This window comes from Montipora capricornis, chromosome 14, assembly GCF_036669925.1.
Source record: "Montipora capricornis isolate CH-2021 chromosome 14, ASM3666992v2, whole genome shotgun sequence".
Taxonomy (NCBI): Eukaryota; Metazoa; Cnidaria; class Anthozoa; order Scleractinia; family Acroporidae; genus Montipora; species Montipora capricornis.
The window spans coordinates 49,204,117-49,216,352 of record NC_090896.1 but is presented as its reverse complement, the minus strand read 5'-3'; the positions used below and the strand labels follow the sequence as shown (position 1 = coordinate 49,216,352).

At 36.6% G+C, this 12,236-nt stretch overlaps 2 protein-coding genes across 2 annotated transcripts in view; one reads left to right on the top strand and one right to left on the bottom strand.

Moving 5' to 3' along the window:
* The window catches only part of LOC138031261 (V-type proton ATPase subunit H-like), a 23,222-nt gene extending 11,011 nt beyond the window's left edge, over window positions 1-12,211 (bottom strand). Inside the window, exons 1-10 of the mRNA XM_068878957.1 lie at window positions 12,143-12,211; window positions 10,147-10,223; window positions 9,970-10,051; window positions 9,659-9,758; window positions 8,639-8,728; window positions 5,902-5,945; window positions 5,179-5,248; window positions 3,905-4,009; window positions 2,970-3,067; window positions 443-553 (exon numbers count right to left, since the gene is read on the bottom strand). Of these exons, the coding sequence (XP_068735058.1) occupies window positions 443-553; window positions 2,970-3,067; window positions 3,905-4,009; window positions 5,179-5,248; window positions 5,902-5,945; window positions 8,639-8,728; window positions 9,659-9,758; window positions 9,970-10,051; window positions 10,147-10,213 (767 nt within the window). The 5' untranslated portion in view covers window positions 10,214-10,223; window positions 12,143-12,211. The remainder of the gene's footprint in view (window positions 1-442; window positions 554-2,969; window positions 3,068-3,904; window positions 4,010-5,178; window positions 5,249-5,901; window positions 5,946-8,638; window positions 8,729-9,658; window positions 9,759-9,969; window positions 10,052-10,146; window positions 10,224-12,142) is intronic.
* The window catches only part of LOC138031256 (protein mono-ADP-ribosyltransferase PARP14-like), an 88,277-nt gene that overhangs the window by 19,179 nt on the left and 56,862 nt on the right, over window positions 1-12,236 (top strand). The window lies entirely within an intron of this gene.

The following is a 12,236-nucleotide window of genomic DNA, read 5'->3' as shown; positions in this document are numbered from 1 at the left end:
GATTTGCCAGAACTGACCAGCCAGACTAGGCATTTGGAAGAACCAATGACACACTTCAAGGATGTTATATAATCCTCTCGAAGACTGTACGGGAGTCTAGCTGGCCAGTTCAAAAGAGAAGCGCCTCGAATAAATTGCTGTTTTAATTACAAACACTTTTTGGGTCACGTGGTCCACAGCCTATGGCAGCCACAGATGCACTTGGCATTCCTTTTGGCTCTGCACACTTCTGATGGCAACTATACATTGTATTTTACAACCCCATCTGTGCCACTACATGTTAATGTTGTTACTGTATGTATGTCATTTATTCAGGCAAGGTTACTATTATTGTATAGTTTGGAAGGTGAAACAGGATATTAATCTAAAACCCCCCCCCCCCCCCAACCAAAAAAAAACAAACAAACAAACCAAAAAACAAAAAATTTAATTCAAGATTTACCCGATCATCCTTTCAGCAATTCTTGGATCAAATGACAACAGCCACAACACAAAAATCAGCTGATACTGAAGCTGAAAGCCAATATTTGGCACAAGCAGTGCTGCAACAACACTGCAAAGCAAAAACGAAATTCTTGTGAATACAAATAATTACATACCATGAAAATTGTATCTGAGGAAAATGTGCCCTAAGAAGCTAACTAAATATTTCTTTATTAGCCCTGAATTTACATGTGACCACCACTCTTCTTCCAGTTGCTTTAATAATATTCATTAATTTTAACAATTCTTTTTCTACATTGCACGGTCAGATAACCCAGCTTTTGGTTTGAAATACTGGGTAAGAATAATAAAATTATAGGTTCTTTTTATTACATGTAAGTTCAAATTCCTACATGTAAGTTAGAGTCAATGCTGATATTAATTTTTTTTCTGGTGTTCTTTTTATTTGGTGAAACAAGGCAAGCAACAACACAACAGAGCGAGACTTTAAGTGAGAAATGGCACTGCATGTAGAGTTACATGTATAATAATTATATGTAGACTTAAATGGGAAAGGAAAATCCAAGAAACCATGGGAAAATCTTCAGAGTCAAGCTGCTCAAGATCAAATGAAACTCAGCCCACAATCAATAATACAAGTAATTACTGCAAAGGTGGGAGACATGGTTGAGGACTTCAATTTATGCAGAAGTTAAAATGTCAATCACCTCAAGAAGACCTTTCTGGCCTCAATAACTCTCTGCACTTGTCTAAAACTTATTCTTTTGTTTGAACTCTCTCCTTCAAAATTGCTGTTTTAAAGGATCCCAAAAAGTGGAAAAACTATTTGTAAGTAAAGTGGAAAAGTTTGTTGACAAAGTGACTGCTACATACATGATATAAAAACACATGTACAGTGTATATGTTGCGGTTTAATTTTGCTTTTGGTTAGATTTTTTTTAAACCAGTTTAAATTTTTGTAACTGCTATTTTATGTTTATTACCGTAACTGTCTAAAAAAGGGATTTTCCTTTTTCGGGGGTGTAGTTGAAAGAACAAGGGCTTGGTTTTTGGGGCGATCTCAAAAAGAACAAGCCATTCTTTTTCTCCATACTACTTCTCCTACCCTTCCCTGATCTCCACCAGTGCCTCTATTGTATATGTACCCTTCCCTTCCTTCACACATCTGTACCCCCGTACCTTCTAGGTAACTTTGATTTTAAAAACACAAAAACAAAGTCAGATTTAGAAAAAAATGTTCTTTATAGTTAAGAGCTTTCGTAGCTTTCGTAGGTTCGTTAATTTTTTTGACTAATTTCCACCATAAATGAAGGACAGATCCCAATCATTCAAAAATAACAGTATAAGACTGATTATAACGACAAAAATTGGATAAAAAAAAATTGGAAACAGACACCCTGACCACAGCCCCACATTTTGGCTACTACCAAAATAAATAGCAAAAGTGGTAATGTTATTGAAACCATGTGCAAGAAAACCACTGGTCGCTGTGTTGTGTTAAATGAGGGTCACAGAAAGGTCAAATGGGAGCTGGCATTGATCACTGGCAACTGGGATTTTGTTACTGGGAATGGAAGATAAGAGTCCTTGGTGTGAATGGAATTTGCATTATCAGAGGTTATCAGGCATTAGTTCAGATCAAAATTCCTCATATCAAATATTTCATGCGGTCTTCTTGTGCACCTGGCCACTGCCTTGTGAGGGTGAGGACCTTCCTGAAGCTAACAGAATTGTTTTTGAACCACAAAGCTCCCTACCTACTGACAACATCCCTATCTCTATAAATACAGCTTCACTAGCCCTACATGTACAGCCACTGCAATCAATGCAATCACTCGAAAAGAAGAAGCTCAAATGAGGTATTGGGCAATGTGACATGGTAGGAACTGAAGCGTCCTTGAACGTACCCTACCAATTTGCAAGACCTTTGGCGAAGGTGAGGATACTTATGTTGATGAATTTAGTAATGATGATGATGGCAGTGACTCTGAAGGTAACGTAGAGAAACAGGAGACTGCACCATTCAGAGTACTTTCATGTGCCAGGTAATAGCAGCCCTTTTTCGGCAGACTCTTGGGTGAGCAATACCATGCAGCTACAAATTATAGTTCACACTGTCTTAGTTATTGCCTGTGTTCTCCAGTAATCTCATGTTTCGTTTTAAGACTTATCATTAACTGCTTCTTGCAACAATTAGATGCTCTAAAATGAAATTATCCCACTGCATTGGGATTTCTAAGAAAACTTGCCACTGGGACCTGGATTTTGTCCTTAGGGTGCTTCATTTTCAATACTACCTGCTTTACATGTACTTCCAAAAACTACGAACCAATATTCTTAACACAATAACCAAGAAAACGGTTGTTTTAAGCTACACACTGCAAAATTAATACAGTAAGTGATTACTCCAACCACTAAAATGCCTGGCCTGGAAAATGAACTTCTTAAATAAAATTCCATGACTTTCCAGGTTTTCCACGACCTGTACGAACCCTGTGCACAACATATACATTTTGAAAGCACACCTTTGAATGCCATCCAGTTTGAAGAAGACTTGTCTATAGCAGTCATGCCTCAGCAACAACTGAAGACACTGAGCCACACTATGTTGGTAACCACTGCCCTAAAAAAGCAATTTAAAAAAATGCGCAAAACAATATTAGCCTTATTTTTACAACCAAAAAATGCCGTAGGGCGGAAATTTAGTTGTAAGGAACTGAATGAGGAAAAGGGATGATGACATGGACTAGGATATACAGCCACCCATAACTCCCTTTCATTGAATGTGACTTAAGTAGAGAAATCAGGCATTCAAGGAATGGCAGGTCAACAACATAGGAAAAAGAAGTACATGTCAGCATGCTGTTTTATTGTTTAGCGCTAGCCTGACTGGGCAAAACAGGAGCTGCTTGTATTCTAGGTCACTAAAAGGGAGGAAAATATAATCACATGACTGTATGTTGAGGGGAATACTTTTACCTACAGTAGCTTCCCTCTGCAAGGGTAGATACATGATTGTACAAAAGTTAATAGGGGATGCAAAAGAGGGGAAAAGACCAGTTTGTTGTTGGAAAATGGTAATACATGCAAGCACAATTCACAGTTTTCTCTTAAATTTCTCTTAAAGTTTACAAAAGAACAATTGATCGATCAGAAGGAAGATCTCACTTCTTGCTTCTTCATAAATTTCCAAATGTATTATGAAACATGCCATGAATGTTTTAACACCAAGGAAAGAAAACAAATCTGGCCACAGAAGTGAGAAGTACAAAAGGAAGTATCACATGAAAACCAAAGCTGTACATGTACATGTAACTCTTGAATCTTGCAAGATTCTTTGAAGCAAAATAACCTTATTACTCTCACATGGTATTGCACATAACATGACCTTGACTTCACACAAATATCACAAAAACATTAGAATGCCAATCAATACGAAAATTATCTTTCAAATACTTACAAAATTCCCAAGGCTGTTTTTTATCCAGGACATAAAGTAGTTCAAGTCGTTTTCAGGTAAAGAAACTTTACCCCAAGAAGCTAGCTTCGCTATAATAATGGCTGTCTGAAAAAAATCATTTCATAAAACTATTACCTCTGGTTTTATTTTTATTTTCATTTTTCTCCACTCATCAAAAACCAACATTTGATTTTCTTTCATCTGAATAAATTCAATTTACTTTAATTTGGGGCAATATATATAGGTAACCATAGGGTTAATAATTTTGCAATCCCTCACTAAAATAAATATTCAACGCAGATTATTATTTTTTATATGGATTATCATAATAGGTAGTGTTTGTTTTTCAGGTTTTAAAATGACGTCTCATATGAAGCTTGTCCATTCTTAACGACAATACCTGTAATTTTAAGCCATGTGGTAGTTAAGATTTGTATTTTAATGACTTTCCATGCTTGAAATGTTTTGTACTTTTGTACTACTTTCATTCAACATCCAATTATTTGATGATGTATTAGTTTTCCCAAAATTGTGTTTACATTGTAGCAAACATGATGTTGGACGAACAGGTTTAATTATTTAGCCAAGCCTAACTTAACGCTTCTATATTTATAAGGGGTTGAAAAACAGCTGAGCTCTCTCAAACAGATACTGTACTCAAATTCCCCAGTTTACATTAATCATGTATACTTATTAACTTGGGTTTTGTCTGATTAATTACTTTGCCAATGAGGCTACACGTAAATGCAAATCTCAAGCTATTGTGGCATGCCGCCTTTTCATGCCAAATTGGCATGCCTTTATTTTGGAGGCGCCCCAGAATCCAGCAGGGCTTGCTTGTGTATGGCCGTGCAATCTTTACTTATCTTTGACTGAGGCACACTCTTGCGAATCATTGAGGATTCATTGAGCCCTACCCTTCCCATCCCAAAGCTACTTGGTCATGAAGGTACATGTAAGTATCTGGTCAGGTATTAAGTGTTTTTTCCCCTGGATCATGTTCCTGAGTGACAGAGCCAGTCAGCATCTGCTTTGGGGTGTTTCCCATTTGCGGGTTCCACTAGATCACAACAGACCCCTTCCAGCTAACTTTTAACTATTAAATGCACCAGTTCCCAAGTTCATTGATTGACAATGTGTTTTAAATTAAAATGGAAATCCTTGTACTGCACATGATAAAAAGCACGAGAAATGGACAGGTTAGTGATTGGTATCAATAACAATGCAACTGCAGACATCATTGTTATTGCAATTTAATTATCTCGCTCCATTACCTGGTGTACAATAAATTGATCCTGTCGGTTGAGAAGCTTCAAAAAAGCTGCCCAGACATTAAAGTTGGCTCTGGCAAAATGAAAATGGTACAGTATGTAAACCACAAATAACCACAAATATGACAAAAGAGTTCCATAAAAAAAATGAAAGTTTCCAGTACTGTATGTAAAGGATGTATTCTATAACCAACACCTTAATGTACATTGGGTACCAGTGAGATTTATTTTCTCTGTGTCAATGTCTTCTTTTAAACTTTTTGGTAAAACAATATCCCACTGTTACAACAGAAGCTGTTATTAATGGGTTTTATATTTTTCTGTCTAAGAGAATATACATGTACACTATACATGCACATAACAAGCTTTGTCTTCATTGTGAGTCCACCAAATGGTCAGTTACGTTTCACGAAATCATCACTTGTTCCTATATGTATATTGAACGATTTACTTTCCAATGAAATTTCCGTATGTGAACCAGAGGCATTCACTGCACATATTTATTTGTCTATTGCTGCTTAAATAATTTCATTGTCTCCTTATGGCAATTTTGTTGCTGAAATTGATTGATTTTGCACATTTTTAACAAATGTGTTTAAAAACACATTTGTCCTTAATTTATGCCAAAAATTTACACTTCAGTTACTGAGCTGTACTGTACAACAGAATGTTTGATTGGGACAGGTACTGCATGATAAAATGATAAAGTGTCTTTTTTTTACATACTTTTTCCCAAACTCATGGAAAATTGAAACCCTGCTTTTGTCTTCCTGAAAAGAAAATTGTTTGCAAAAGATGAAAGGTTAATATTTAAATAATTTCTGTAAAAATTAACTTAAGGACGTTCGTGCCCAAAATGTCCCCACGTACAGATTTTTTTAAAACTTGCCACGCAGAAAGGAAATGATCTACTTTTAGCAAAAAGGCAAGAAAAATGGGGGGTTCACCGTGTTCGTTTTCGAGATTTAGAAGCATGCGTTATTTTAAGACGATTTTAGCTTACAACTGTCAGCAATAAAAAAGCTACATTAGTGAAATTTAGATCAGGTAAACGTACTCAAACTGCAAAGTTCTCAAAGTGATTGTCTATTCGCACTGTCACGTCATTGCGTGACATTTCCGAGAAGACCTGGGTCCACAGCTATCCCATGATGCCACAAGCGGCCCTTTGCCCGAGCGAGTATCAAACACTGGCTCGATGCCACAGTGTAAACCCTCGTGGTCTGCGATGCATGACGTGTGCGTGACATGCGCAAACTAAATAGCTAAAGCTGTTTTTTGTAGTAGTTTGTGCGCGGTTGCGGAACATTTACCTTATTCACAGAGTCTCTCAAACAATAATCAGAATCGCAATGGACAATTTTCGAGCAGAGATACGCAGGTGCTAGGCCCTGTAGGGACTTAAATACCATTGTTGCTCTTTCAATTTGCCTTTGAGAGACTAGGGATTTCCATCTTAAGAGTTCAAATCAATTGTTGACATGAGCATCGTAGTTCGAGTAGGTCAAGACACAGGCTGCTCTAGCTCTGTTTTGTAGTTTTTGCAGTTTGTCCTGCAAAGTTACTCCACAGTTTCACCAAACAATATTGCAGTAGTTGAAATGACGTTGTACTAGGGCCTGATAAATAAAATGTAAGGTCCCATAGGGTACAAGATGCCTGTTTTCACTCACATGATCAGTAACCTTGTTTTTCCTCCGAAACAAACGAAAACGTTTAAATGATAGTAGAACTCAATTCCCGGAGACGTCACATGAAAACACTCTATAGCCGCGAAACGCCAAAGTTATTGAGAGGAATGCGTGACAAACTAAGTGTCACGGTAGAGGATCACGCGTGTCGAATGCCGACTGAGTTGGTGCAGAGTGGATGAAGATGAAGGACCCCATGAAGATCTGAATGAGCATGAAATGAGTAAGAAGCTAGTGACTCTGATAAAGGCCAGCAAGAATTTGATAAATGTAGTGACGAAGTCAGTATGGAAGGAATGTGGAAGGGCGGTGCCCAGAAGGAGGGGGGAAGGTGTTCATATAAAAAGGGGAGGGATGCTCGTCGTCTCGCTTAGGGGTGTAAATTTCAGATTTTGGTCTCACTTAATGTGTTTTGGGCAAAACACAATCATATGTAGCCGTGAAAATCTCCTTAGGGTTGAGCGCGACGAAATGTAAAAGTGTATATTTACAATTTTATATTTCTTCATGCAGGTGAAAGTATTAGATGATAATGTCTTTGCCATCATTAAAAGTCGCTGGTATGGTATCTTTTAGGGGTCAGAAAATGCCTGGGGCATGCCCACATTGGTCTCCTTTAAGGGTTTAATGTAAAATTTCCGACGAGCATCCCTCGCCATCCCCCCCCCCCCCCCCCCCGAAAACAGTGAGGTTCAATATTCGATTGTTTATTAGGTCATTTAACCTTTGAGCAAATTCCTGCTGCCATGTAAAACAAGGAACAAACAGTACTGGTTAGCTTCCTCAATGCAATCGCATGTTTTAGACCAAGATTAAACATTCCATTCGAATCTCCAAACTGTCAGGTCTTAGTTATCAAATAGAAATGTTCAATTAGAGAGTTTTATTGGAGTTTTCCAGAGCTATAGCTTTTTGCGATTGCAAAATATTGAAATTTTAGAGAGGACTTGTGTGCAAATTCTCCTAAGTTAACTTGGCTCCATTACCAGCTGCTTTACGGAAAATGAGCCCACAAAGTCCGGGCTCGAGAAAGCGGCAGAAATAAAGCCTATGATTTTAGCAGATACTAAAAGATATGAAGGCTTTAGATAAGGCCATGACATTCACAAACACTTTTATAAAAACCAAAGTAAAGTGCTAGCGCAGTTTCCTCTGTATGCCGCAATTGTCACCATTGTATCGGTTTTTTGACGGTTTTGTATGCAGTTTTTGGTTTTGGCCGAATTTTTTGCGGTTTCGCAGTTTTGGATGACTTTTTCTTCGGTTTGGCAGGTTCTTATACAAACCAATGTCCCCCTCTTTAACACTTTGCAGATTAGCAAGTGAATTTTGGACACCTGATTGGACAGAAATAACATTCCTGACATATTTCAGGTGTTCATGTTTTTCCCTGTTGCACCCTTTGCTAGTAATAAAATATGTCAGGAATGTTTATTAATTTTAAGCCAATAAGGTTTGAGGTCTTCACACGCCAAAACCGCAAACTGATAACTGTTATTACTTGAATTTAAGGACATTACCATATTTTGTTTCACTGTCTAGAATAATTAAAAGCAATTACCCAGAAAATCTTAGTAAAGCCGATGCAATTCTTGCCCCCCCCGCAAACATTTAACACTTTGCAGATTAGCAAGTGGATTTTGGACACGTGATTGGACAGAGTTAACATTCCTGACATATTTCAGGTGTTCATGGTTTTCCCCATTGCACTAGTAATAAAAATTAATTAATAAATAAACCGAACTTGTGAAACCTGATGAAATTATACTTACAGTGATCACATCGTCAATCAAAACAAGTATATATCGGTTTGTCTGGTCCCGTACAAGCCGCGCCAGTAGTGACAGGCAGCTCTTTGCAAACTGACAAGAAAATAACAAAAATGAACCTTCACATCAAGGACCCTAACCCTACTGTACATGTAGTTTCATGCAAAAACTTCTGACTCACAGCAATCAGAATCATTTATACAGAAGTATTTCCATATTATTTCAATGGGCTAACCCTACATAGTTGATTGGCAACAGGAAAAAGAAAACTGAAACATACATCTAAAAATCAGTCTCACAAAGGATTCAAACCTATGATCTCATTAACCCCAGCCTGATTCTCTACACATTGAGCTACCCAAATTCCTTGAGCCTCAGTAGGTTGTTTATCTACATGTAGGTTCTTAGAAACAAAGTGCTCCACCCTCCATTCTGTTAGGGTTGCAGGCAATGTCATGTACATGTAATTCAATAAGAAGGTGCAACTGTGGATGGTGGTGATGTATTATTACATGTATGTACCTGCGACAGGCATGATTTCGATTATCATGTGAAAGTTGGTTGGAAGTGGATAAAGGTACAAGTTCACTTAATTGAAAAAATATTTTGGTTGACAGCTCAACCTTCATCAGCAACCTTCAAACCGATAAAGGTTACATGTATATACAATTCAATTGAAATATCTCCCAATTGAGCAGATAAAAGTTTTTATTAGTCCTTTTATTGGAAAGAACAACATTCCATTGTTCTCACAGGCACATTACACCACCACCATCACAAGTGTGTTGCAATATCAGAGTACATATAGCATGATAGAAACCCTCTCAAGGCAAGGAAAAATAAGAACAAACAGAACCTTCAGATAACTGTTTGTTTACCAAATCATGTAATGGTCACTGGGAGGTAACTGAACTCACCCCTACATGACTACAATCACCAACATTCAGGTCAAAGGAAAAAAAGTTCTGTTTTCTAATAAAATGTATGCTGTTTGAATTCTCTTTATGATATGGGTTTCATTACCTGTTCTCCCTTTGTTTCAATAATTTTTCCTCTTTCTTCAACTCCCATACAGTCATAGTCAGCAATCATGGAATAATCTTCTTGATTTATCATTTGACTTCTGTAAGCATAACAAAACAAGTTGTTGTGGCTTCAGGTTTTTTCATATATGTCGCCTGAAATATTTTAATTATTTCAAGTTTTATCATAATAATTATTATGTACATGCACACCATACAATTTATAATAATACATGTATTATTAATACCTGCATTGTGCATATTTGCAAAAAAATCTCTAACATTTGAAACATAAAGAGGAATTTAACGTACTGAACATAGGACTGCCAGTTAACAGTATGTTTCCTAACTTCCTCGCTTTCAACTGATAACCTACCAAATGGCATCACAGGAGCTGAAAACAAAGGACATGAAATACAACTGATTGAGACTTAAAAACAAAAAAGGTACATTTTCTTAAAATTTTCAGATGGAAATTTATGACCATACCTGTAGATAGGGTTGGTTCCTCTTCTTTATTTGATGCCATATCTGTAAGACTCTGCATTTTCGACATCCTTTAACAACTACACAAAAAACAAGGAGCAGTTATCATAGGAGATTATATATCACATACAACCTGAAATGAAGTGCCACCTCTAGGAAAAAAGTGCTTTTCATTGTAATTGTAGAAAAAAATACCTAGATAAATAGCCAATATTAAGTGATAGCGATTTGGGCTTTTGTTTGCACAACTCCCATATTTCAGTTGTATCACCTGAATGCCTTCTTGTACATAGTTCCACCTTTCTGAATGCATCACTGCATCATGCCACCTTTTTTTTTTTTTTTGCACCTCTACTTCATCCAAAGTGCGCTTTTATTAACACCTTGCTGCCACCTTGTTGCCACTGAGATTTCTAATCCCAGGCACCCAACAATGACCAGCACAATATCTAATGTGTAGCCAAGGTTGCTTCTCTTTAGATTTATAGGCCAGTCAGCTTTACGTGTGTCGAGTCTATTACTTTATTCTTTGTATAATAATAATAATACTACTACTACTACTAATAATAATGATGATGACGATGATGTTGATGATGAATGGAATAATAATAATAATCATAATAATAATCATAATAATAACAAATGAATAAAAGAATGGAATGAAAATGAATGTATGCTGAATTGCAGGTTATAGATGAATGAGAGAAGTGATCCTCGCACTTTAATAGATGGACAATAATAATTATTATTGTAAGCAATTTATTGTCAATTAGAGAGACCTGAAAAATTCATGGTTTAAATCCTATTGCAGGTGTCTTTCAGTAAGAATTGCTGAAATGTCAAGCTAAGTAAGAGGAGTTCTCTTTCTCTCATTCGTTCAATAATACTTAAAAAATAATAAGAACAACAAAAAGAACAAAAACAACACCAGTGCTGCAATCATCATTACACAAGCCTTCTGTACGCTCGTTTTGCAAAACATGTTAAAGTACATGTAAACTACCGCTACAAGCACAAACAAAGACATTGGGGTTCAATTTGGCCACCCTTGGATCCTTATAGGGAAGATAAATTACCTGTTAAATTGTTATTAAAATGTGCAAAGCACAGAAACAAAAGACCCTTTGCTTCGACAACCAATGAGGCTCTGGTTGGCACATTAATGACAATAGGTAACGTCAACTTTATCTTCCCTATACTGTATTTGTAACCTTGATGCCAGATGGTGATACAACAACTGGCTTAAATAAGGAAGATACTGTATCTGTTTACAAACATTGCTTTTGTTATTCAAATGTGCCAACCACAGGAACAAAAACCCCTTTGTTTTGACAGCCAATGAGTCTCTGTTCTAGATTTAATTCTGTATTGTATGGTAAACACTCTCTTAGATATCTTGGACCCTTTTTATGGAACAAGTAGATAAAAAACTGAAACGAGCAGCCTATCTAAGTTTAAGTTTCATATTAGATGGAAGGATCTTACTGAACTGATATTTATGGCAACAATTGCCCCGTGTGCGTAATTTGTACCTCTTAAGGTGTGCCCGTATTGTTAGAATTGTTTTGATTATTTTAGCATATTGTAAATGTATATATATAATTTAAAGCTTATTTCTTATCTATTAGTTATCATAGTATGCAATATTTATTTTATCTTTATGTTGTGTCCCCAATTAGCCTCAGCTAAATACATCGACGCATGAATAAAGTTCATCATCATCATCATCATCACATTAATTACAATGGGTGACATCAACGATATCTTCCCAAAAGACCATTCACAAACGGGATGGTGAAAAAATACAAAATAATAAGTAAGCCTAAGGACAAAACAAGATCTACTTTAAAAAAATAATAGCTTAAAGCTAACAGTAGAAGATTGAGGTCATTGGCATGGACGTGTATCGGAATTTTTTCCAGACAAACTAAATGAAATGTATAAAATATAATCACGTGTCGACGATTTTTGTAAAATACGTGATGAATAAAACCCTTACCGTTAAAATATGGCTGTACAGTAGAAGAAAAACACGAATAAAACAGTAACTCATGTGATTTGTCCAGATCGCGCGGGGAATGGACTCAAACTCG